Genomic DNA, 27,820 nt, shown 5'->3' with positions numbered 1-27,820 from the left:
TGGGAGTATTGTAAGAAGAAAACTTATTTCTGCATATTAATTGAAGGTGTGCTCTACATGTGTCTAGTGAAAGATTACTCCTTCCCTTCCTACCACTTTCTTCCCTTGTCTCCCCACAGCCTCTCACAACTATTCAAGAGAGTTTTAAGAGATTAAAAAATGAGAGAATGAGAACAGGAAACTCTTAGGTATCAGAATCTCTTTCTCATGTTAGAAAAGATTGGTAGTTGCTCTATTTAGTACCATTTAAACTGTTTTGAACAAGAAACTGGTATCAAGGCAGCACGGGAGGAGCAAATTTGCAGCATGGGTGGGAAGACATTTAGAAAGGTGGACATCCTGGTTTTGTCCTTTTTCTTCACCAGTCATTATCTGTGGGAATTGCTGATGTCTCATCTGCGTTCTGTCGCAGCTGGGGTAAATTTTGTAGGAGCAACTATAGGCTGTTGATGTGAAATGATTCTTAATATCCCTGCTGTCTTCTTGCCTTCTTCTAGTTAAAAGAAGAACAAACTACTTGGAAAGCAGCAGCATGATGATCAGTGTGCTGTCTAATGTCTTTCTCATGACAACTGGTCCAGCTTCCATTATGCTGTGCACTGAAACAGTATTTACACAGTTACCTTCTCTCTTCAGAAACATCATTGCTTCTTCACTGATCAGACTTCACTGATTGAGTGCTCAGTTTGATGTCCCAGACTGACATAGGCATGGCTTTATCAGAGGCTAAAGGGAGCAGTAGCCTCCACCTGCCATGCCGCGGTCACCACTGGTGCTCTCAGAAGAAGGGCACAGCCTGTGTCAGTAGTTTTGCTCCTCATTCCCAGCCGCTGTATTTCAGAGAGGTGCTTAACACTTTGCAGCGCTATGGTGGCCCACAGTACTGGGCACCTCAGGGCTGCAGACCTGCTTCTTCCATGTGGCTGTAAGGGCGAGGAGGCAGGAGCCACTGCCCCCACTCATGCTAGGCTAAATCTGGCCTTGTAGCACAGCAGTACGTTTGCTAGTTAGGTAGCCACAGATAAACAGAAAAGACACTTTGAATAAATAGCTTTCTATTTTCTGGAGGTACAAATTAAAGGTGTAAAGGTGATGCTGGATTGTTAACTTCTTGATAAAATTCAGCAATTCCTAACAACACTATTTTTAAGATAAGAATTAAAATGCTGTATTGCATGAAGTCACCAAAAACTACAAACTTGCCTGGCCTTCTGAATTGCAGATAACACGAAAAACTAAGGGATAGGTCTTTCTTATAGTAGGAAACTGAAAATACTATGGTATTGGCTTTCAAGTGTGGTTAAATTTAAGCAATTTAAATACAGAGTATTATTTACATATAGGTAGCAACTTAAGAGTTCAGATTGAGATATGATCGTAAATTAATTAAGCTTCACAGATCTGTGTGCAGTAAACAATCCTTATTCTTCCTGCCTCACAAATGGGCAGCCAAGGCAAAAAGATTAGCAGATATATCTGGAAAATGATACGGGTGGAAGTGAGATTTTCAGAATCTGAGTTTGCAAAGTAAAAGCCCCACTCATCTGCTGTTGAGCTTTTGAGGGCAGTAATTTCAGATACTTCTCTCTTTGACTTTACATTTCCCTGAGAATGGGATTCAGAATTCCACAGTAACTTCATAGTCAGCAAAATGAGATAGGCACTGCTGAAGTATGATTCATACCGTCCTAAGTTAGATAAATAGCGCTACATAAGTGCTTATTTTTCTTCATTGGCCATAAAGGGAAGACAAGTGACTCATTCAGAAGCTGATATTTATATTATAGATATTTAAAGTGAGATAGTATGTCTAGAGTTTTGATTCTGAACTTGACCAAAACTTCTCCAGAAAGGATGGGGAGCTCTGTTCATGGGAGTTTCCTGAGCTTTGGAGTCCCATCGGACAGACGCCTTTAAACTCTGGAAGTGGTTCAAGATGTACCTTTTGGGGGAGCTTCCTGCAGATTGTCACAGAGTAGCACCATTCTTGGCATATTTTTTGTTGGATTTCTGAGCTGCCTTACTCTTGCAGTGTGTAAGCAGTCTTACTGGATCCAAGTCTAAATGACTGGCCCGTAATTACACAGACTGTTAATGATAAGATTGAGAAGGAATTTATCTTGGCTCTGGGTGTCATAATACCTAGGATTTCTCTTTTCTTGAGAACATGTTTCTTGTAGCTCAGAGAGAAGATATTTTTTGGTGAAAATTATAGACAAAGAATTGGTTGATCCAATTTCAGTGACTAGCTCTGTGATAAGTTTCTTGTACGATTATTGGTCAGTAACTTAGGCTTTTGTGTCTCATCTTTTTGGTCTGTAAAACTGCAGATGATAATGCTTCTATTCTGCTTTTTCTGGTTCTGTTTGACTGCAAACTCCTTGCTACAAAAGCCGCCTTGCTGTGTCTTATCTTTGTAGCATGAGAGCAAACTTTGTTGTAATATGCCACTACTGGAGTGAATCCCCAGGAGTCTGGAGGCTCGTGGCTGCCCCCAGATCCCTATTTTGGAATCCTGTTAGATTTTAAAGAGAAATTGTCACTGAAAAGCAACCCTCTCCCCATGGTATCTCAGTGTTTTCTCAGTTCTGTTTTCTCATGGTTAAAACTGTTTTGCTTGTTTTGTTTTGTGTATGTGAGAAATTGGTAAGTAAAATGTCAAAGGATTCACATGCTACCTTGATTGTATACTTTGTGAAGGACTGTGTCAGCTACACTAGTGTTTGTGCAGTTGGGAATGGAGGAGTATCTCACCTGCCTATACAGCAGAAACAATTCATCATGCCATCTGCTGCCCAGCACAAAAATGAAGTTTATTAGCTCCTTCTGTCATAATAAGTATAGTTATCTGACATGGCAAAAAAAAAAAAAAAAAAACAAAAACCACCTTTAGAAATTGTTTGTTTGGCAGCATTGCACTTAAATAGACTAAATTATTGATACTTTGAAATTGTGACTTGAATATTAGAATAGTTCTCCATAGTTCTTTTTAAGAACAGAGTGCTACACATATGTTGCAATTAATTTACATTGATATTTATGTCTGATCCTTTGTAAAGAAATAGTGTATTATTTATACAACCTTTATTTTTTCTCAGAAAGAAAATGGAAAAAAAGTGCCTCATGGTAGTTATCTGTACTTAAAGAATACAGTATTTGTCATCATTTCAAATTAACAGTCTAAAAATTGTGTTAACTATAGTAGGTTCCTAAACGTATACCAGTTACCACGCTTCAATACTGGATTAGTACAAAGAACAGTTAGAATTTCCCCTAGCCTTCTCCCTACTTTCCTCTGTTCTCTGTCATTGTAATGCTCCCCCAATTTCATCTTACTTCCCGTTTGCTCTTTAAATCCTTACTCCAAACTTACCTCTTTTGAAAAGAAATCAGCCACAAATATTATCTAAATCTTCTAATATACAGGCGGTTTTCTGGTGTCTGTAGAGACATACTGAAATCAAAATAGTTTCACGAAGTGGGAAGGACCTTTGGGATTGCTGATCTAATTTATGAATCATCCCAAATCCATCTAAAACAATTTGAAACTGTAGTATTCATTTGTAGGCATAATAGCAGAGAGGTATTTGGGGATTTAGGGATTGCAGGATGACAGTATGACATTTAATTTTTTTCCCTTGCAAGTCTCTTTCTAAAAAGAAAGGGATATAATAAGCAAAAGCAGAGAAGTGTTTCTTGCTCTTGCTTTCCTGCTGTTTCACCTTAATGCATGTTCTGTAGACATTCAGGAAATAATTGAAGTTTTTAGAAGTATCTGACTTCTTTCACGTGATCTTTGATATTTTTATCATTTTGACGTTTTATAAGTTTAAACTATCTAGAGATTCATACTAGATTAGATTGTGAATTCTGACAGAAACTAATGCTGGAAGATGTGACTGAACCCATTAATGCAGAAGTACATGAAAACAGAAGGTAACAAAAAAATCATAATGATTTTGAACATTGAAAAGATTTTGGCTCTAGGGAGACCAAAAGATTGAAAGATACGTATCTTTTGTTTGAATTAGTTACCTCACTCTCATTTTATTAATTTTCTAAAATATGAATAAACAGAAGGGGATGTCATTTTATGAAGTCTCAAATATCTGCCTTTCTTATGGATTAAACTTGAATAAACAGTGATATGATGCTTCATCAATTATGCAGTAGACTTTTCAGTTGAATTCTTATATATAATTTTTCTTGACTTATATTAGCAGTTCACTTCCTTAGTTTAAATAAGTAGGGATAACTAATAACTCATTTAAGTATAAATTTAAATCTTTTTCTCAGACTGAAAATAATAGTATTTTTCATTTTAGGATATCTTGTATTATGAACAGCTTAAATCAAATGTGATTCAGCACGACCTTTTAGTGGACAGCCTGATTTATAAAGTAAGTAATTCATTAAACAGTGATTAAGTGGTTTTGTAATCATCACAGCAGTGTGTGTGTGTGTGTGTGTGTGTGTGTGTGTGTAGATACATATATTTAACAAAGAAAGTGTTAGGTGCTTTGGTTCTAAGGAGTGTAGGAATAATTAGTGTGAATTTATTATTGTAAACTCAATCCTTGTGTGAAATCCTCAAAAGACCAGTTCTACACGATTGAATCTTAAGCTCTAGTGTAAGACATCTGTTTGGACTGAACTGTTAAGTGGTAAGGAAACAGTTTGTTGGAAGGAATATCCAGTTTTGGAAGGAAGAAAACATTAGGGTCCAAACTTTTTCTCTTCTGTGACAGTCTGAAAAGATGTCTTTCAGCTTCAAACTGCTTCAACTATGTTTTTTGATTTCAGGATGTAAAGCTGACAGCAAGCAATGATGACTACTATTTTGTATTTGAGGATTATTTATATCAGGTATGCAACTAAACAGTTTTTCTTCGGAAAAGCTAGAAAGTGTACTTCTCTGGGATGATACAATCTTTAGAGTAAGGGCCACCTTTGTGTTTCATGTGTAGACAGAGTATAATGGGACCCTTGAGAGGTGCATCTGTGTTTGCTGCATTACATATGTTTTTCCTTCTGAATATAAATACTGTAAATTAATCAAGTACCTTTAGAGAGATGAAGCAAGACAGGCTTCTAAAACTCCTACTCTGAAGGATCTATGCCATGTCTTTTCAGTATAACGAACCAGAAAATACGAAGCCAGCTGTATTCTTCCCCTTTCAGTTTTGCAGTAGTAAAATACTGACAAAAGCTGTGACATATAAAGAAAGTAACACTTGAGAAGTATATTCAGGGTTCCAGATTAAAAACAGGAATATTGCTTGACAGTGGTCTACTGGAATAAAAATAAAAGGTATTTTATTGGCATATATTTAAATTGAAAACATTGATTCTGAGTATGATAATCATATGTATGGTTACTTTCAGCATTGTTTGCATTCTAAAGCTGCTTCTAGCAACAAGGAAACCATTTAATTTGTACAGAATTATCATATTTGCTGCCCATTAGATGCCCTTAAGTAGAAGGAGATTACATTTATGAATTTCCTAATGTGTACTTGATTGCAGTGTCAACATAAATGTCATGCAGCAAACTTACCATTTCCACAGTGCTTTCAATTTCATTAGTCACATCTGTTAGGTTAGACTAGCTTATTTTTTTGTTTTAGAGCTTTGTGAAATTCCTTGACAGTAATATATAAAACTGCTAGTAATCTGGAGGATAAACTAAGCAAGAAACTGTCCTTACTGTTTTTTAGTCCATATATGTATAAAAATGTGCATTCCTGTTTAAATATACTACTCACTCATGTCCACATGCAATATTTTTAACATAATAAGCCTTTAAACATTAACACGTAAAGTAATAGCCTCATGAAATTATAACTGTTTTTTACTTAAAAGTGTCTACAATATTAAGATAAAACTATCTCAATTAAAATTTGAGAAGTGACTATATAGTGATAATTCAAATACTGGTATTTGTTCACTAAAAATTTGCATGTAGATTTTTGTCCTGATTTAAGGATCAAAGAATATTTTCATTACTGCTGCACAATCATTTCATCACAGGATATGAAAATCTGGTGTTTTTTTCTGCTTCATTCATCATAAATACTATTAATGCATATTAATTAGTCATTAACTGACAGTTGCAATGGACATAAGATTATAATAAGAAAGTCATCCATTTTTCCTGATAATTTTCTTGTTCAACCTTCATTGTGCATGCATCGCTATCGAATGATTTTGTTCTGTGACCCCTGGGAAAAATTTTGCAGTATAAGAGTCATTCTCATGTGGAATATTATGTATTGATTTCATATGGTAATTGGAATTAAATGTACATAAAATAGATCATGAAAATATTTTAAACCAGATAAATTATTTCTATGCTTATATAAGGATTTTTTTTTTTAGTGGCTAATTACTGCCTCTGAGTTTTCCAAGTCTTTGGGCAGAGGGTGGCATCTGTCTGTATATAACTTGACAGATAAGGCATTCATCAAAACCAGAACCTCTGGGCCTAAAATAATAATGAGGATTTATTGCATCGTTGGTAGCTCTTTAGTAGCATGCAGTCCTTCTTGGGAAAAACTCTGTGAAATTATGTGATTTATTTGCTTTAATATGCTTTCTTTATCCCAAAGTTAACTTTTTCAATAGCTCCTTTTAAATTATTGAAATAGTATACAGTTACTTAATAAAGTCATCTGTTTTTCTAAAGTGACTTAATAAAGTCATTTATTTTCGAAAAAAGCTTTTGCTTTTTTTCTTAATATCAGTCCTTTGAGTGCAGTGGTTTTCTTTTTGATTTTTGGTGCCTGTTATCAAATAGTTTGCCAAACATTTATATACTTAAAAAGGGGTTTGTATCATTGTTTTCTTTAGCATTAACTTTTTTGCAAATGTGAAAAATAGTTCATGAGCTTATATAACTTGAGACCAGAGGTTCATTGCAAATACTTTAATCTTACATCCTGCATAACGAATGCATGCAAAGAACCTCACCCAGTGATTTTTGCATACCGTCATAACTTATGTTTGAGCTGTAGTCTACCTCTTACAGAGATACGTAGTCTTAATTTAAAGACTTCCAGACACCAGTGCTGGACACAGTATTCCTAAAAAAGGGGGCCTCATATTAAGGTTACATTCTTTCCCCTATGAGAGAAAATAATTTATGTCCTTTTTAGATTAGTTTCTTTCTCTTACCTCCGTTAACATATACAGAGTATTACATTTGCCTGTGTATTGTTATTGTCAGTTATATTTTGGCAGCTATGAAAATGATTGTGTGGCGCAAAAATAATATTTAACTTAAACTGTTCAAGATAAGAAACTTTATTTTTAAAAAGATGTTTGTATCTAAGAAGTAGTTTTGAGATTTGAAAGAGGAAAATGTCTCAAAATATGATCTGCTTTCGAAAAAATGCACTAGTGGTGTTCACATATCAGTTTGTCTTGCATAATTCCTTGATAAATGTGGGCATCTGAGAAATGTTTGCAATAATTAGTTGAAGGATATCATTCATTTTATTAACAAGAAAATACGTAGTGAAACAGCATTTAAAGCATTTCTCGACAATTTAAACCATGGGTATAGTTAAAAAACCCTCTGTTAAAAATTGCAAGAGAAGTGTGAGTTATGCAGAAACAGCAGCATGTTTTCTGACTGTCTTATTTCTGCCCTCTTGTGTACATTCCTGATAGGGCAGTCTTTCATTGTGTGAAAACATTAAAATGTTCAAGTATAAAACCAATTATTATAATTATATATATATATTTTATAATACAACTGTATATATGATTACATTATTGTTGATTTTTTATAGGAATGCTTTTAATATTTAATTTTACACCAAACTGCTGTGAATACAAGGTTGTTCCTTTTATATAAGTAAACAATGACAAATGCAAATATATATTACAATATACAAAGTTTTTGCAAAATCTGAAATGCATTTCAGAACTGATGGATGCAGGATGAGCAGTCTAACTGGTTATTTTTGAAAGAACTGAATATAGTGCAAGCATTCTGTAAAGCTTCTGGGAACGAGTGAGAATGCAAGGGCCAGCTTTTAGATCTGTACATGTGCTAAAATGTAAATTCTTAATTTGTTTATTCATTTACTAGGACTTCCATCAGTCATAGGAAATGAATAGGAAAATGAGCAAATAGACATGAAAACAGCCAGTTGCATGCACAGCCACTGTAGCAGCCACGAAGAATGTAAAAGAGGTCTGACTAGAAACTTAGAATACTTAGAAAACATTTCAAAATGTTCCAATCTGCCGATTATTCATGTAGAAGTCAATATGACCTTGCAGAAGGGGGTAAACCCATGCTCAGAGGCGAAGAGAAGGCTTGGAGAACATGGATATTTTACTGACAGACAACAAATGAATGTGAAGATAAAATTCAAAGGCAGTCCAGAAATTTGAAGGGGGGAGTTAATGAAGTTGGTCAAGAGCTCTCAATGCTATTAGCTTTGCTCGGTAGTATCTAATAGGTGCCAGTTAAGCCAGGTGCTTATATCTGTGTTTGACATTGTTTTGTTGATCCAGTAAGTCAGCTGATTTTTGTATGCTGTCTTCTACAGGTATTACTCTGTTTTTCCCGAGATACATCTGTGCTGGAGCACTTTACTTACAGTAGTGCCACCCCACCTAAATCATACATACGAGGTAAAGGGAGTTGTTCTAAAAGAGAATGTATGGATTTCTGGTTTTGGCTGCTGTAATCAGTATATGAATTTTCTTTATATTCATTACATGTGGTAGACTACATTTAAAAGAACGTTGGTAAGAAAGTCATGTATTCAATGGCCATGTGCACAGACTATCATCCTAGTTTTGAAACAGTTTGCATAAAGGCCAGGTTATCGTGATGTTCTTTTACTGTAGTTTTCTGCATATAACTTTCTGGTTTTTTTACCAAATAAATAAAAAACAGAACCTTGACAATATGGTATAATATTGACAGCAACGTGGATCATCATGGATCATCATCCTCCCTTATTGATCCTGCATTTTCCTTTTGTGTCTGAAACTAATCTGTCTTATTGCATTGCTTGCATGCTTTTAGACAATATCAAATGGTCCATAATGTCACTATTTATAATTTTTATAGCTGTCAAAATAAAATTTATATTTTTAATTTACATCTTCACACCGTTAGCAGTTTAATTGTATTTTAATTGCGGTTTGATGATTCACAGGAAAACTTGGAATAGAAGAATATGCTGTTTTCTACCCACCAAATGGTAAGAACTATACTGTTGCCTCCTCTAGTGGTAGATTGGAAAGATGCAGGGTTTTTTCCCTCCAACACGCTGACCTCTTTTTCTATTACAAATTATGTTTCAATGTTTTTCTGCTAAATTCATTAATTTAAGGCAGTAAACTGGGCTGAAGTTGTTTTTTGCTACTCCCAAACCACATTCAGTGTAGTGTTAATAGCTACATATGTAGTTTGTCTATGTGTGTGGGAAGGAGAGGGGAAGCAGCTTCTGGTGCAGCACCTTATATTCTGGTCGTATATCATCACTTAGAGGATCTGAACGATACGCGTTGAAACCGTCTGACCCCCTGCTTTTCAGTACTCTGCAAACCACACGGACCATGTGGTTGTCTTTTCCTTTGGAAGTTTGCATTCATTTTTTAAATTCTGACATAACTAAATGTATATAATTTTAAGTTAATGCCATTGCCCTTGCTGTTATTTCAGTTGCTAAAATCCTTTTCTCAGCTTTTATTTCGACCTTTGCAATTCCTGTCTATTCAGTCCTTTCCCTGTTTTTGCACTGCATTGAAAGTTCGAGCTCTTTGCTCTTGAAAAGAGCAAAATCTTAAATCTGTATCTCCGACCTTGTCTTTTTTGTCTTCCCTGTTCAAGCAGTGTCAGTTATAGCACATACGCTTGCTCCCATCTTCCATTTTTGCCTCCACAGTTCCTCCTTGAAGCTTTATAGTCATGAAATATTTTCCTTATGACCTTTTGCCACAGCAGCTCCCTCTCATGAGTCCTATATGAAAATTAATGAATGGGAGCTAAGATAATTTGGAAAGGAGGAGAGAACTGTCATGGTACAACTGCCAAGTCCTCTAAATGTTTTTTCTGTGTACTACATGAATTACTAGAGGTCTTGGCCTCTTTTTTTCCTGCTCCTTCCTTGTCATTGCATGACATTTACTGGTTGTCATTTATCTGAAATTAGGTTCTGATTTCAGCAAAGCTTATACTTAAGAACTTCATGGAAAGGTAGCTGCACTTGGCTCTTCTAGGAACTGCAGCACGTGTTTAAACACAGTTAGTTGTATCGAAGTGAGCGATACAATTCCTGTACTTAAATATTTACAAGATCAAGACCTAAGACCGCAGGTGCTATCACATAGGAAATGTTTTATTCCTGTGGTGTGCAGAATACAATTTAGAAATGTGGGGAAAAAATACATTTTTGCATGGATAAATAGAAAAATGAAAGAATAAAAAGAAAGAAGAAATCTCTTTGTTTTGTAGGTGTAATTCCTTTTCATGGCTTTTCTATGTATGGTAAGTGTGACTTAAATATAAACTTTTAAGTAACAACTCAGGATTTCTTTTTATCACATTGCAGTTTACAGCTATATATACTTCTTTGCAACTTTTAAACTTTTGTGTACTCTTTGCACATTAAGATTGTGTATTAAGATTGCTGTAGATAATTTAAAACATCCCAGCCTGTTTCTGTTTACTCTATATTATAACTTGCTGTCATGTGGGAGGTCCTTTTCTGAGAGTTACTAGCTGAGCAGCTGGTCTCCAGGTCAGAAGCTGCATTTTAATGTACCTGAATAGAGGGAGGACGTTCAGTGAGAGCGTGCTCTTCTCTTGTGCTCTATGTCTTCTGGGTAGACCAAGCTAGCAGTGAAAGGAGTCCTTACGAACATGAACTGTGTGAAAGGCTTATTGCTGTATCCACTTGACTAGAATAGGTGTTAAGGGAGTATCAAATGACAGAGTAGTTGCTACTCCACTGCAAAGACGAAAGCTTAAATATTGACAAGATTTCTAGGAATAGAGCAGAAAATCCCCCCAATTCTCAGCTGTAATAAGCCAGCCAGCGCAGAGATATTCAAACAATGAGAGAGTATTTCTTACAGGTTTCCACTTTTTTTCCAATTTATCAAAAATGCTTGTGGTGTCACAGGGCAGTTGGATTTCAGGATTATACTATGCTATGTTTCCCTAGTAATAAATGATCACAATCTCCTCTGTTTGATTCTTAAAAGGTCAGAGGCCATTTAAATATGAAATCTGAATCTGAACCTCAGTAGGGAATCTAAGTCTTTGAAGTAATGAACAGCTTGGTTACAAACTCTTCCTTAAGTGCTTACCAGGAGGCTTTCACTTTTTATGTGTGACTGGACCTTCGCTTTCCACAACTGCATTTGAAAATGTTTGGATTTTACTCTGCTCTTCGGAACAGCAGCTCTCAAACTGGGCGTGAGCTTCTTCCCTCCTTCCTCTCCTCTTCCTCTGTAACAGGGCACAGAATGCACTGGGCATGAGGAGGGGGAGGGAGGCTGGAAGGTAAGGGGGGAAGCTCCAGTGTACCTCCAAGCTGCGGATGCAGTGGCAGGGACCAAGCAGAGCATCTCTTGGTTCCAATCTGTGCTGCTGAAGGAGGAAGTATCTGGGGCTTTATGTGGATCCTGCTCATTTTTGTTTGCCTGCGTACATATACTCTGCTTGAGGCAACTTCCAGACACTGTTCTGATATCCTTTTGGCCTTTCTGTACATATGTACCCTGCCAACTCTTCCACCCCCACTTTCATTCCTTACACATACACACTAGTAACACCCTTCACTTTTTTCACCCCTATGTGAATGTACATTTCTGTGAACATCTCACCTTACCTTAGCACCTCCACCTCTCGTACACATACAGATATGCCATTATTTTCTACTAAGCCACCTTCTCTGGTTCATATATATATATATATATATATATATATGTATACACACACACATATATATATGAATTCACACATGCATACATTCATATATTTAAATGTATGTATATTTATGTGCATATGTGCATATATGTATGCAGACAACTGTATCGGTATCCCTATCTTGTGTGAACAGAACTGGAAGGGAGGGTGAGTGTACAGATAGCGACTGTGAACCTGTTTAAGTGCAAGCTGTGATGCAGAATGAATGCATCTGTAGAGTCAAGAGGTGGCTCTGGTGAGTGAGTGGACAGATGCAAAGGCTGTTTGTTGAAATGTGTACAGAGCATGTGGCTGTGAAACCTGTGCGCTGAATGAGCGGAGTAGATATTGGGGGAAACTGATTGTGTGTTTGTGCAGCATATACATACAACAGATTAATTTACCTGTATGACCAGACCTTTACAAAAAGAAGAATGGGACCAACTGAAAAAACAAAGTTTGAGAACCGCTGCTTTACAAATGTAGCTAACTTCTGATTTTGAATCAGCTATATTGGAAGCCTGCTAAATTGTAACCTACAAAATGTCCATGTTTTTCAGATCTTAGAACAAATAAAAAGGTCTCTATCAATCAGTCATACTTATGTGATGTTATTGTGGTATCCAAAAGCTGTTTATTAATATTTTAATTTTCACAACACCTACTTTCAAACAGTAAGATTATTCCTATTTCAAACAGTAGAATTATTCCTATTTCACACAGTAAAATTATTCCAAATGGGGAACCAGGTTGGAGAGGGTCGCCAGCCCAAGAGCACATTGGAAGTTGTAGACAGTTGAATCCAAAACTTGCACTATTCAACTCACCATTGCCCAGTGACACTATCCTCAAAACAGTTTCCATATGCTTAGGAAGCCAGCACAATAGTAAGCAGGTTCTGATTAGTTTAGCTTCTTGAAATACAGGGAGCTATTACCTACAACTTATTGTTCTCCTTTGTTTAACTTCTTTGACTTTAAATGATAGGATCTAATATAAAACATTTCTTTCTAAATATTTGATTTGTTATTGTTTTGCTAATTGTACTGCTATAAATTACTTGGTTTTCTCCATACTTCATGCACTTAATCACTGAACTCTTTTAGCAGTTTACAGTGTTGAGTAAATTAAATTCTTTTATCCTTGCAGTTGCTCCACTTTGTTTTCTGTACCATGAACCTTCCAAATTGTATCAGATATTCCGTGAGATGTATGTGCGTTTTTTCTTCAGACTCCATTCCATCTCTTCCCATCCCTCTGTAAGTTCACTAAGAATTAAAACCCACTTGATATTCTGTTTGCTATGGAACAATAATATATAATGACATGTTTTTACTTTTCTACGTGATTGAAATATATGCTTTTAAATATAATAAAATATTTCAAACAACCTTGGAAAGAATATTAGGTAAATCTAATTTGGATATTTTAGTTTTCTACCTCAGTGTTGGTCTTTTCCTATAGAATATTGCATACTTTAAAATAATACAGTTTTCATTTTATGAGGGTTTTTTTTTGGAGAGTCACATCTTTTGTTTAATATGCTTCTCAATTCAAGACGTCACTTAAGTGCGTACTTAATCTAATTTTAATCGATGACATGTAAGTACATGCTTAAGTGTGTTCCAGGGGTAGAGGGATTGGAATGTAATCTGCTGTAGAGTTTCAGTAATCTCAGATTAATCCCTCTTTCTATAACTCATGTATCTTTGTGTGACAGCACACACTTTTTAGCACTACTGGATGCTGGAGAAAGAGTTTAAATACGTTTTGTTACGTTCACGGCCAGCTGTCTTGAATGTAAGACAATTGTTGAAAGTTTGTTTATTTTCTTTTTTTGAAAAGTAGCTCATAGTAAATATTTTCTCTTCTCCTTTACAAAGCTCTGAATAGTTGCATTACATTTTAAGAACATTTCCTGTTTAAAAGAAAATGCTTTTATTAATATAGCATTGTAAGACTGGGCACATTCTTTGAGTCATTAGTAGCAGGGAAACTGATCAGGCAGGACACTGTAATCATTTTCATGGTAATTTATAAAAAAAGAATTTCTTTTTACATTTACCTTTTTTGTAGTTAAACCTGTTGGTGTTTGTTTTTAGTAATCAGAGATAGATTATTTCTCACATCATCAGTTTTTTAGCTTATATACACTGTAACTGAAATCTGTTTCCTCAAAGTGGAAATATTTTGAGTAATATTGTAATTAAATATATTGTAATAAGCCACTAGGTACTTAGACCCTGACGTACAAATACCACGTACAGCTGAAGGGGACTATCACAACCTAATATGTCGCTGATACATACATGTAATTGTAGGATCAAGGCTTTAGCGCCTGAAGGTATTAGAGTTGCTCTTGTGCCCTATCCACCTGAGCTGTATAGTATGTCATTAATAGTTTTATTGCTTGAATTAAAAATTGATGACTGTCATGCTGATATTGTTTTCTCAGATTTTACAACATGAATATTAGTATTCAGGATATGATCGTGTTTTATTAGGGCATTGTGTCATTATGTTTGCTGTTTGAGACTCTTCTACAAACCCATCTGCCCCAGCTCTTTTATCACCTTCGAGAAATTGGGGCTCAACCGTAAGTACTTCCTTCTGGCTTGCTGCAAAAGTTGCAGTTTAATTGTTCTGAAAATGCTATTCTGTAGTATTTTAATTTAAAAGCTATGAGAAATTTTTCAAAAGGTCAAACATCAATGTGCCATTTTTCTTGAAAGTCAGTTGAACTCCTGTGTCTAACCTGCATAGATGTTCTTTGTGCCTGTTGTATGAAAAAGGAGAATTGCTCTTTGTGTTTGTCTGAGGAACGCTATATCATTCAGCGAAGTTTCAGTAATTCATGTTAGACCTGAGGGACTTTGTCCAAAAAAAAAGTGGTTTACTACTTAGGCGACAGAAGACTTTTTTTTTTTTTTACATTGTTTTTTACACTACTTACAGCAGAAGCTATTGGAAGGAGAGAGAGCAGAAGACTGTCATTTTCTATAGTGTATTCATGGCCCTAAGTGCCATAGCACCAAGTGTAATGGAATCTGAAAATCTTACTGCATTATAATTGATTTTCATAGTAATAGCATAATAGCAGAAATGGATGAAACATTGGGGCTGATAATAGCTGAGGATCCCTCCAGTGTGATTGTTTTGTCAAAATCGTTTAATGAAACTAGTGCTTTATCAAATGAGATGCTGAATAACTTTCTGAAGGCTATCGCAAAAAAATACATTATTAATACTGCAAGAGAAAATGGCTATTCTCACTGGGAGAGAAATACAAAAAAATAGCAAAATATTTTCATTTTATAGAATATTTTAGAACATGTCTGATCATGTTGGAGATAGAAATATAATAATTACTGTTTATCACTTGTTTGCAGGCTGCGAATTTCATTTAAATGGATGGTACGAGCATTTTCTGGTTATTTAGCTACAGACCAGCTCTTGCTTTTGTGGGACAGAATCCTAGGATACAACTCTCTAGAAATTCTTGCTGGTAATGAAATTATTTTTACAAAAAATGTTAAATCCAGACAGATGTAAGGCAGATACTGTTAGCCTAAAATATATTTTGTGAAAAGAAGAAAATTTAGTTGCTCTTTGAATGTTGAAAGCAGATGGCATATAAGTCAGAGGCTAACTGTTAGATGAATAAAACTGCATACATATTGCATCTCTAACAAAAATATGTGAAGTAATTTTTAATAATATTTGTTCTTGATTATTATGTTTGCTGCGATAGCACTCCAAAAATGCGAAGTGCTCTCTGATCAGAATAGAGGATATTCTGTTAGCTCACACATTCTATGTGGCAACATTAGATAGTATAAAATAAATGACATTCTCATCTCATGTTATATATTGTTCACAACTGGAATGCTATTAAAAATTGCTATTTAAATAAATGCAAATTAATGGCTTAAAGGAATTGTAAATCGCGTTGTCCCTCTTAATTAAAAGCTAGTCACCTTAAAGTCAAGCATTTTCACTCAGACTTTTCACAAGGAATATACTGTTGTTCCTATCGTTTTCATAATGGATAGCCAAAGAAACTCAAACACTGACATCCATTATATATTATTCTTCAAAATCAAAATAATTACTGTAAGGGAGTAAGAATTGGTATTTTACAACAAGATTAACTCTAACTACTAATTACCAGGTCAGCAACTTAAATACTGGGCATTTTCTTTCAGTCCTGGCAGCTGCTGTGTTTGCTTTCCGAGCAGTCAACCTGATGGAGGTGACATCACTGGCTGCAGCCGAAGTAAGGATAAGTTTCACTTAGAGGAGATTGAAATAGTTCCTGATGCTTTGCCAACCACGGTAACTTAAGCTTCAGATGGCACGTGGTACATAGTGCAAATCTTTCTGCTTAAATTCTTGCCTTAGGTAAAACCCATGGAAATTATGAACACACAGTATATAGTATTGCTTTTCTGGAGTACAAGGATGTAAAAGGTTATATTTGTTACAAGAACTCAGTGTTATCAAGTTAACTTCGTAAAATGATATTTTTTATTATTATTATTTCAATGAATAATGTTTAATGTTTTGGGGGTATATTGTTTTTAAAATGTTGGGGAGATTTGTACCTTTCTTGCCAGTACATTTTAAGGTAGTTGCATCTTTTTTTTTTTTTTTTGGTTTTACTGAGATTTTACAAGGTTACTTTTATCAATATTAAATCTAAAATTTCACTGTAAATACAGATGTGAAATCAAGAGAATGAAATGATTAAGATGAAGATGATTGTTTTTTATATCTAGTAGTTTGTTAAAGTATATTTTTTCCAAAAATCTGATGATATGTATTTTTTCAAACACTGAAGGCTTGTGATGACTCTTTTTCTTTTTTCTTTTAAACATACATTCATCACAAGACATTGACTATTTGAGTCATTACATTGGACTTACTTTACAAGTACTAGCCAAGCCACAGGATAAGGATTCTTAATTCCCAATTATTTTTAGAAGCAAGTTGAAATGTTAGACCTCTTACACACTCATGATGCCATGTATATTTGAAGAAAGTCTAAAGGCTACAATAAAGTTACTTGGTTTATATACCTAGATATATATTTTTTCTTCAAAATATTAAAATGAAAAATAAGGCAAGAGAAACCTCTTCACACTTGCATAAAACAGCACAATTTGTTTCCAGACAGATCCAAACAGCCTAATTATTGTTAGTATTGTAGTCTGCATTTGAATCTTTTTCAGACTTCTTTGCTGCTTTAAAGAAATTTGATTCAAATGTCAAGTTTAACAACCCTTTTTGTTTTTTACCTCAGGCTGTACTTGCTGACCTTTCAACCCTGAAGGTTATGCCTCTTCTTCAAATCTTCTTGTTTGCTACTGTCACTTGATCTGCTTCAACAGTACTGATACCACACTTCCAGTCTTTCATTAGAAACTAATAATCAACTATGCAATGTCTGCATAAAACCAAAATTAAACTATGTATAATATTCATTTAGAAATCATGACCTTAATACAATTTTCTAACTGAAAACAGTAACTTTGCACACCAGTCTGTGCACCACATGCTACTGAATTTCACCATAAGAGCAATGGTTCTTATTTGTACAAGAAGAATGATTACTTGTGCAAATGAACAGTATGAATCAGTGTCTAATATGCATGTAATGTTAAATTAAATAAAGGTAATGTAACTATTCATCTAACTTGGGTGTTTGATGTTTGAGTGTCTGTTAATATCAGATTTGTAAAAGCTCTCTTTTCCCATCAAATTACTTCTGCAAGCTCACATTGTAGAGGATATCATCTCAAGTACAGTAAAATGAGAAAATAATGACACCTTAAGTTACAAGAATTTTTTCTCATTTTCTAAGGAAAGGACAGAAAAATACATCAGTTCTGCTGTCGCTATCTTATTCTCCCCACTGAATTTTTCCCCGTGTTCTTTCCCCGGTCAGTTACTTCTATTTATTCTTTTTATATACAGCTACATGCAATCTAAAATGCTCATATTTAAGCATAAAAGTTTCAAATCGTCCAAGAGATGTAGTTCCTCATTTCAAGTTTATCTCCAGTTAGGTCCACAGCTCTCTCAGGTGTCTCCTAAGAAAACTCCTACCCAGCGTCCCATCAGAGGCCCCATGCTGCAGAAGTATGTTCCCCTGTGGAGAAGGACTGAACGTAGCTTCCTTCAGAACTTGTTGAAGCCAGTCTTTACATGAGCCAAAATATTCACCTGCGAATGATGCCAGGAGTTTTTTCACTATGCCACACACCCTGTTTGGGAGCATAACGTTATGCCTTTGCCAGTTTTCCAGCCTCTGTGATTCAACAGCTCAGGCTTCAGTTCAGAATCCAAACTCATATCAGTGAGTGACAGATTTTCACTACATCATCAGGCTCATCTTCTGGCTCATCTTCTGTTAGCAATCATACTATTTTATGATGTCTTCCAGCTTTTTTCACTGATTTATTTAATACCAAAGTGGGAATTACTAAACCAATTGGATTAAGTATATGTTAACACCTGAAAAAGGATTGAAGTCAAAAGAACATAACAGTTAGCATAGCTGCTGCATTTGCCAAAGCACTTTTATCTTCATCTAAGTTACATATATGTAGTAGTCATCATTTGTCATACATCCTGAATGTATGACAGTGAAACATGAACTCTTTATGGTCTGTTCAAACGTTATGTGAAAAGTGATCTACCCTATAGTCTCAGATGGGGTCGTGAGCTTTATGTCTGGGATTCTTGTTATCTCTATCTGGATAATACAGTTAGGAACTTACTATAGATGAACTTTTATAGATTTCTCGTTAATTTGTAAAGCTAATTTTTAAAAAAGATAAAGCTGTGGACTCAACATGATCACTTCTTACATAAAGAATTAAACTGCTTAACAGGTATGACACATTGAAAGAGAATATTTTCAGCAGTTTTATTCTGTATAACAAAAAATTGATCTTTAATATTTGTAAGAAATGGTTTTAATGTTTTAACTAGAGGATTTTCTATGACTTGTAGTTGTAAAAAACCCAGGACACATATGACAGCTTTTATCTTCCCAGAAAGTATTTACACTGTTTTAAATATGAGGAATGGAGGCACAGAAAGATTAAGTGATTTGCTAAAGGTTACAGAGGAAATTCTTAAAAGAGAACTCTCCTCTCTCAAATTCTTGTTTATACTCCAGGATGCTCCATTTATGTTTTAACTACAAGACTACATTTCATCTTCAAAACACTATATAATACAGAGCTACCTCTAAAAATGCAGCATTTAGCAGTTTTTAAAATCCATAAGATTGGGTGTGGACAGGTTGTACCAGTCTGGAAATCATTTTAATGTTAAACTCATATTCTGGAAGTTTCGAGAGATTTTTTTTCCCCTTTTTGTTGTGTTCATACTTTTGAAAATTTTGAAGTAGGCAGAGATAGACTGAATTATTGTTTGAGCAAGCAGTTCTGTGAATAACAGAATATAGTCTGTTTTTCTCATTGTCTGTCTGAACGGTCTCACGTCTCCCTTGTGCCCTCTGTACCTTCCCCACTGGGGTACCCGATCTCCTTGTCACATCCTCTGCCCGTGTTTTCTCTGATGGCTGGACAAGGGACCTTATGTTCTGTGGCTGGTCTGGACCGACCTGCATCTTCAGGCAGACTACTCGTGCCGACTGCCCAGGCTGGCTGCTCCGCGAGCCTCGGCTGATGCTTCGCCGCTTACCTGCTGGGTTGGCCAAAGGGCTTTGGGGACCGCATGCAGCTCTTGAGCCAGGTATTGCATGGACCAGACTGGTAGCAGCAGAATTTCTTGAAGACTGCTGCTGCTTTATGTCAGATGTTAAAACTGACTTCCAAAAGACACAAAGACACAGACAGATTCACACGCATACATGTCGGCACAATAAGCACGATTGCTTTAAAAATGAGATTAAAAATGAACTGCATACTCTCCTAAGACTTCAACTCTACCCTATCAAAGTTTTTTTTTTTTTTTAATTTGACAAAAAAAAATGCTTCTACTGAAGATACTGTTTTCATGTTCTCAGTTTCTCATTTCAGTTGCAATGAAATATTACATTTCAGAATCTGGCTGATACTTGCTCTTGTTTCAAGCATTTTTAAAAACAAAATGACTGATATCTATCGTACAGCTAGATTGCACTCTTGTACTCCTAGGTAGTATAATTATTTAAATGTTAATTCTTCAACTCTAGAGACCAGTTCAAACCCATTGACGTCCATAGTCTGTCATTTGGCTTCCAAATCTCTAAAACTCCTTTTTCATTTATGCTGTTATAAGTAATGGCCAGATTTTGATAATAGAATTATAAATAAATGGATGCTTACATTAATTTAAATGGGCTCACATTCAGAGTTCACAGAGTTTGCATTCACTCGGAAGGCTCTGTTTAGCCAAATTATTTTTCTTACTCTGTTTCTCCCCATCTGAAATTGACATAAATAGACATTTCAGTTCAAGAAACAATTGTTTCCATATTTTAGATAAAGATCATTTTTTGCTGCTTACCTTAGTATTCTGGCTCCAATCTGTCAAGGGTGTCTTGTACTGTCAAATAGTCTGTTTAAAAAATGCAAAAGCAAATAGGCTTTTCTAAAAATGTACCCAAGTTATCTTATTTCAGTACTTCCAAAAATATATTGAAACTTAAATCTTGATGGCTGGGTAATGGAACAATTGAATAACTAGAACGGTTTCTACTTTTTGCTGTATTTTTTGGTCATAGTAACAAATTTTATTTTGAGAAATGGAGAGAGCGTGGAGACTGGAAAACAGATAGTGAAGGGAACAGACTGGAAAGAGGCATCATTTTAAGACAAATTTCTACACATTACCAGAAACCAACAAAAAACTTGTGCCCATACCTCTTTTCTACTGTCATCTGATAAAAAGAAACCCAATGAATTTTATAAAATTCTTCAAACAAAATTGAAGTGATTTCACCAAATAGAATTTCGGTATAAAGATCTAATAAGGGAAAGCAAATTTGTGGGTTGCATATTAACACTAAATAAGAGTTGATTTAAAAGACGCTGAAATGTATTGCAAAATTTTAGCACTCTGTTTTCAGTGAGGAAGGGGAAGAGTCTTTCTGCGTTTTTCAATAAATGGCTAAAATATTTCTCAGATACTTTGTAAGGTATTTTATGTTAGGAAATGGGGGGGAGGGAGGGGAGGATGCGAAAGGAGTGGCTGGAACAGCCGGGCTCTTCCTTTTCCCTCCTTTCTTAAAGGCTTTTCCTGTTCATGTCTGACTGCTGGCGGATGGTGCTGCACTGCCTACTTTCAGCCCCGAAGCAGACACAGGAAAGGCAATTAGCTGGAGGGGGTTTGCTGGGATGAACAGCGCTGCTCGCACAGCAGGACCCGCTCCCGCAGGGCTCCTGTGCCCCAGGGCCCGGCCAGGAGCACCGGGGGCTGCTGCGAGGCGGCAGCGGGGCACCAGCCGTCCTGCCCGTCCCCCCAAGGCGCAGACAATACCCCAGAAATGACTCCCTCGCCACAGTGTTAAAGATAGCGAGTTTATATGAAGTATAAAGGACTGCTGTGGTGTTTTCTACAGCTTTAGGAGCCGGTATGAAAGGAGAAGAAAAATGCCCTTCCCAGTCACTGCCTGCAGAGACTTTCAGCACAAGGGCATACTTGTTTCGGGTTTCTGTGAATACTTTTGGAAGAGTCATTTACTGTAGTAAATAACAACAGTAAAATCAGAAATCTCCAGAAAGCTCTGTGCTGCTAACTGAGTGAAGGATGTTTTTTTCCCTGCACATTTCATACTTAACTTTTTCAATACCTTAACAAAAACATTAATGCAGGGAAGAGGATTTTGATCAAGCAGTAGAACACTTGTTCTGTACTTTAAACCAGTGTTAAAATGCCTCATCATAGTATTTTTCTTTAATTAGTCGATATGACTACCAAATAACTACCTTATAAACCAATTACGCTTTTGAGAAGCATTTCAGGATACTTGTGTCTTCCATGGACAACATAATAGTGCAACTGAATTCAGCAGACATCAATGAGGACAGGACAAATCCATGGCTGGAAGATGATGTATGTCTTAGCTTCAGCACATTTTGTGGTACTACAATCCATTTGGAACCCATTCTAATCACACTTTCTAAACACTCACTGGGGATCAGTCTTAAAATAATTACAGGAAAGATAATAGTTTTTTAACAAACCAATTTTCTTCTGAGCCTGCATTTAGGCTCAAGGAGGTTCACCTGATTCTGTATATTGTTGGAAGTTAGCAACAGAAGGTTGCAGAAGGAGGACTTCAGGGGCTATAAAGTAGGATGTAGCTGGGCCTGTATTTGCCTGTATTTCAAAATCAGTGTACTGTTTTAGATGTTAAACTATTGGCATGTGGTAACAATTATTTCTACAGAATTGGCTTCATGGAGGACCATGATGCTTTGCCAAATGACATGGCTTTTGGCTGATGCCAGTTTGAATAAATTGTTTCTTTCGGGATTATGACCAAAATAAACAGAATGTTTTACAAAGGAGTTAAACCCCACAATTTGTACAAGACAAAGCATGCAACTAATTTCTGTGCTTTGATAGTCTTAAACAAATTAAAAGAAGGCTGTATTATATTAAGAGACAAATTGGAATTTGACAGTCAAAGACAAAATATTGTTATAACCACATAAAAGTTTTAGTAGGTATTTGATCGTTCATTTTATTCAACAGTTGTTTGTTGAATGGTACATTCTGTAATTTTTGTCTGAAATGCTCAGTTTAGGATAAAGTTATGCTCTTCATGAGTCTGGTTATAAACAGTAAATCAGTACAAATATATGTTGAAAAATGCAATAATGTTTAATTTTCTATCTGTTCAGAATTATTTATTATCTAAACTTTTTTGATTGTATCTCTAGTGTCACAAGATTTTCCCTTTCCTACTTTTTTTTTTAGTGCTTCTGGGTTACAAAAACATAAGCATTGCTTTGAAGCCTGATTCTGGTTCATTAATGTTGACATGAAGCTCTGACTCTGGAAAACTGGCATTGTTACAGCTTGTGAAGGAAGTTCCGGTTGCTTTCAGTATTCACATTAGTGGTAAAGAAGTTTGCTTCATAGTTTCCAACATAAAGACATATTTAGATATTTAATTTTAGTTCATGATACATTTAGGATATTCTGACCATCACCTCTTACCATAACAAGTTTCTGAAGATATGTACTTAACTAATATGTATGGTGGAGTATATTATTGGTTTTAATACCCCTCACCTATAGCATGCAGGCAGAAGAGCCTGTCTCCCACCTTTGCCTCACTACCACAATCACGTGCTATCCACTATGATGTGGAACGTGGTTCTCAGAAGCAAGGGCTTGTGGAAAAAAGTGCCCTAACCCTGTGGAAGATGATCTCCGCAAATAGAAGGGGACTGTTTGCTATCTGGATATTTAAATGAAGTACATTTTCTTCTACTGACTTTAGACTGTGTCTTTATTCAGCAGCTAAATCATGTAAGTCAATGAAAGCATAAAAGAGTGTTCCTGCATTTTTTGCTATTTTTTAATTTAAAAGCTGGAGCAAGTTTTATTGAACTGAATGAAAGAAAAAAAATTTCATTTTGATATGTTTGTATAAATTTTGAAATTCAAACTTTTACCACTAGATGTTTTTCTTCCAGTGAAATCTTAGAAAGTTAAAGCCATCAAAGAGCTTACCGTCACTGCAGTCTTCCTGAAACAGCAGGGACTGATGCCCAAGATGTGTTCTTGGTAATCCTGTCACAGTTTTAAACACAAACACTGGAGAAATTCTGTGGAGAAAGGGTATACTGTATATCTATCAGATTCTCAATTAAAAGGAGAGAATGAGAGAGGAGGAGTGAACATATAGGCAAAAAATGACTGATAATTTTCTTAGTCTGGATGTTGGCACATGTATTCACTTGGAAGTTGGAAAAACATGTCTGAGAACATACTGAGCACCTTGGCTTTATAAGAAGAGCAGTGTATGTGCTAACTTCAAAGCAGGTAATTGAAATTTTGCCATTATCATATGCTGTTTATAAAACTCATCCATGCTTTGGGCTGTTGTTGAGGGAGGGGTTGAGATGCTAGTTTATACAGATGAACTTCTTTGTTTTACAAATAGTAGGTATTTATGCAAGACTCTAGAGCACAAGGATAAGATAAAATGAAAGTACTGTTTTCAGAGAACAAAGAATGATGAAATCTATGCAGAGAAAAAAAAACAAAGATCATCTTACATGAGATGTACAATATAAATTTGTAATGATAGAAGCTTTACGTTGTTTTCTAGTTTGTCAGATCTTTTATAGTCTCTGAAGATGATGAAATTCTCCCTCAAAGGTTGTTCTTTTTTAAGTAAACTTGTTTGTATAAAAAGTAAGGATATCTCTGAGATTTATGGTCCATCTTTGCCTGTTCAGATGCATTTTTTTCCTCATTGAAAAAAGAATTTATATAAATACTTATTTGTATTTTCCTAGGTGAGGAGCAGGAACTGTAATTCTGACAGTTATTCTAGTTGTGTTTTCAACTTAAGGATAGTATTCTTATAGCTGTGCTATTCCAAACATTTTTATAAAATCTCAGTTCAGTTTTGTATTTTTACAAAGGAAAAGATAACCTTTTCTAACAGCAGAAAGATATATACAGTGTAAAATGTTATTCAATAAACAACCCTTCAAAGAGCTAGATGTTTGGCTCACAAGTTTCAAACAGTTCAGTGAAGAATATTCTCAGTTACACAGGCCTTAATTTTTTGTTCTGTTTTGGTAGAGTATACTGTGGATCTCTCAGAAAAGTGGATACAACCCAAGCGAAATGAGTATGTTCTCACCGCAAACTTAAGTCTCCTTGTCAATTTTCTGTAGGCTGAAATGTTGCCCCTTTTTAGAAAATGCCAGGACAAGATTATTAAATAAGAAGTGGATAGTAAATTTCTCTTTCCTGATTTCAGTCCAGACATCTAAACAAAGAGATGGTTGCTGACACTGCTCAGGAAAATGTTCCAATGCAAACAGGTCAAGGCTGTACATTCTGCTTGTGGTGGGACTGGGCCATTCAAAGGCAGGGTTATTATGGGACAGAGACAGTCTTTAAAGACTCAGTGCTGTATTAAGATTTTAGTCAGGATTAATGTTAGACATTTTAGCTTTTTATTTCCTTCATAATATTTCTTTAAAATTTTTATTAGTTTCCTTATTTCAGTGTGAGTTTACAGGCCATCCGTTAGGTCTAAAAGGGGGAGGTGTTAGAATTTAAGAAGTACGCCTTATGTCATGCTCTAATTTCCTGCTTAAGACTCTCAGGGACAAGGTAACTGTCCTGCTTTAAGGAACAACACCCACTGTCATACTGCATGGTTTGCTGCAGTCTCTCTCTGCAGTGCCCTGCAGAGTTACTCTGCAGTAACTCTTAACAAGTGCCACAAAAACCTCAAGTCTTCTTAATTCAGGAGGCACTGGCAACCCAATTTTGGTTTTGTAGCTAGTGGTTTCTTGAGCTTGTTTTCCTTTCTCAGACTATAAAAACATCAAGATGCTGTAGAAGGTACCAGTTCTGGAGTGATTATCAAAACTTTCAGTTTTCAGTGATCACTGATCCTAGTTCCAGAGGACGTGGAACACACCTGGTGTTAGCGCAGCTAGTTCCAGTGGGAGTGTATCTATCTTTGATGCCAAATACTTTTTTGAGTCTCTCTTTAGTCTTGCAAGATTGATTTTGAAATTATTTTCTGTGAAAATGCTACATCAATGTTTGGAGCAACTAATACAGACACAGACGAGATGCGTGCGTCCTTTTTCTGCTAAGTATTGTGCTAGGGAGCATGATGCATAACATAGTAAAGATTGTAATTGCTTGGTTAAATCAGCTGGCCTTATTAGGGCTCCGTTGAGGGTTAGGGTAACATTGCAAATGCTCGATAAGCAGGTATCCCCTCTTCCCTGCCTTCTCAAATATAACAGAATTTCTGTAAACTGCCTAGGTTGACAAGGTATAAAGCACTCCCAGATAATGGATTCTAATATATTGTCAAAGAAAATAATACCTGTAATGTCTCAGATCGGTGGACAGAGCTCTGAAATGATGGTCAGAAATCTCTGGATAACAGGAATTGCTTCCTCATTTTCTCAATAGAAGGTGCTATGTAGTGCTTGAACTGACGGTTACAGTGGTTTTAACTTTATAGATATTATACAGCTCAGTGGAAGAGATCTCCAAGTCAGAGTCCCTTGAACAATTTAAAAACAGCTGTTAAAACTAACTAACTAAACTGAAGTGGATAAGTCCTTCCTGTATACAGGCCGTATCAGAGGAGGCTGACAAACTTTGTCACTGAATGAAGGATTTTTTTGTCCCCCCTCTAACCAACACTCTCCCAGTTTCACCATGAAGGCAGATAAGGGAATAAAAAAGTCTAAACCCAAGGAATCTCATGAAGCTCATTCAACTCAAGTGCTCAAGCAAGCTTAGCACACTACACACCCCTTCAAAGCCCCTCATCTGGTGGGCAAATATTACAACTTGCAATGTGAGCAGGGATGAAAATGAACTGTACGTACTGTTTCTGAAGATGTAAGCAATGGAGATTTTGCTCTCTCTTTTTTCTGAGAAATACATTTGTTTGCAGTAAGTCATAATGCCAGATGACCAAGGTTGTACTTGAAAGTAGGAAGACAGTTTGTTTCCAGTGTCCTGCTCCTGAGGAACTGGTGTCCTATTCTTTTCTTCCTGTTTCACCTAATCCGAAGAATAAAAAAATAAAGTCAGAAAAAGACAAAACGAATGTTATTTGATTTTCTCAGCATGGGCAAGAGAACAATAGTTTCCGTATCTCTTTCACCTTCTGGATGATATGAGAGTAGCTGTCTCTGCTGAATTATTTTTCATGTGACCACTCGTTCACCGTACCTGCCAGTCTGTGTCAGAGCTCTCACAGATCTAGAGGCAGATCCTGTTTACAGGATGTGCAACATGTCTTCAGAAATTCCAGGAAACGATCTGCTTGCTGTGACCTCAAAGCAGCCATTTCAATTTACCACAGACCAGCTGAATAGAATTGTATTTACACACGATATAGACATTCACTAGGCTTCTTATTACTATCTACTAGTCACAGAACATGAAACTATAATCTCCTACTCCCTCAAGCTCTGCCCTCTGAATGAATGATTGCTTGTTGCACTTCTCAATCAACAGCATTTGTTACAGCTACTAAAACTACCAGAACCATATTTGAAGTGAAAGCTCTGGTCTCTTCCTTTTTGCTTTCTCATGAGGAAAAAATTATTCTTTGTTCTCATCTCAAATATTTATTTAAAGAGGAAAATATTTCCGTCTTACATAATTAATCTGCCAGCATTTTTCTCAGACACCATGCTCGTTCACGTAAAGAACAACTATATGTGTTATAAGTTAACAGGGCTGTAGCTCCTTACTTCGACAGAACCAAAATATTTTGAAAGTTACTACTCATTTTATTTTTAATACAAGTTATTTTATAGACACCGAGTAGATTACAGCTGATTCCTCAGAGCACTCCTATTAACACGAATAGGCACCCTGTCCTGAATAATTCCTGTTCTAAGTGAGTAGCAACTTTTTTTCTCCCAGTGAAAGCCTACCCAAACATGTCTCAGAAAGCAGTCTTCATTAGTTGCTGCTAACATCTTTGTAGGTGCCAAATTAATATGGCCAAATCATTTTGTAATTTTTATTCTAATTTTTTTTCTCACAGTTGATCAGCATACTTGGTATAAAATAAAAGCTGATCACCTACAGTTTAGTGCTTCTTGTCATTTATTCTGATTGTACTTTTTTCTTGTTTGCTGGCTAGCAGGAAAGGAGAGGAATAAGCAGTCACAAAGCCCT

General features: G+C 35.8%; 1 protein-coding gene and 1 long non-coding RNA gene across 4 annotated transcripts in view; one reads left to right on the top strand and one right to left on the bottom strand.

Moving 5' to 3' along the window:
• The window catches only part of TBC1D19 (TBC1 domain family member 19), a 49,833-nt gene extending 32,200 nt beyond the window's left edge, over positions 1-17,633 (top strand). For both annotated transcript variants that reach the window (XM_026120502.2, XM_064511336.1), the window contains 10 exons: positions 4,326-4,400; positions 4,804-4,866; positions 8,562-8,646; positions 9,180-9,224; positions 10,481-10,513; positions 13,088-13,197; positions 14,443-14,534; positions 15,328-15,443; positions 16,144-16,214; positions 17,241-17,633. In XM_026120502.2, the coding sequence (XP_025976287.1) occupies positions 4,326-4,400; positions 4,804-4,866; positions 8,562-8,646; positions 9,180-9,224; positions 10,481-10,513; positions 13,088-13,197; positions 14,443-14,534; positions 15,328-15,443; positions 16,144-16,214; positions 17,241-17,315 (765 nt within the window). In that variant the 3' untranslated portion in view covers positions 17,316-17,633. The remainder of the gene's footprint in view (positions 1-4,325; positions 4,401-4,803; positions 4,867-8,561; positions 8,647-9,179; positions 9,225-10,480; positions 10,514-13,087; positions 13,198-14,442; positions 14,535-15,327; positions 15,444-16,143; positions 16,215-17,240) is intronic.
• Positions 16,445-26,879, bottom strand: LOC112995476 (uncharacterized). 2 transcript variants are annotated; one of them, XR_003262187.2, is made up of 6 exons: positions 26,793-26,879; positions 26,512-26,689; positions 23,642-23,736; positions 20,462-20,512; positions 20,281-20,379; positions 16,445-19,781 (listed from the first exon to the last, which is right to left on the bottom strand). It is a non-coding gene; the product is annotated as an uncharacterized LOC112995476 (long non-coding RNA). The 2 variants fall into 2 exon arrangements; XR_010389108.1 differs by having other exon boundaries at positions 16,445-20,379.
• Positions 26,880-27,820: the final 941 nt, after the last annotated feature.

Source organism: Dromaius novaehollandiae, chromosome 4 (assembly GCF_036370855.1).
Source record: "Dromaius novaehollandiae isolate bDroNov1 chromosome 4, bDroNov1.hap1, whole genome shotgun sequence".
Lineage (NCBI taxonomy): Eukaryota > Metazoa > Chordata > Aves > Casuariiformes > Dromaiidae > Dromaius > Dromaius novaehollandiae.
Note: the sequence above shows the minus strand (reverse complement) of the source record. Positions and strands in the feature narration are given on the sequence as shown.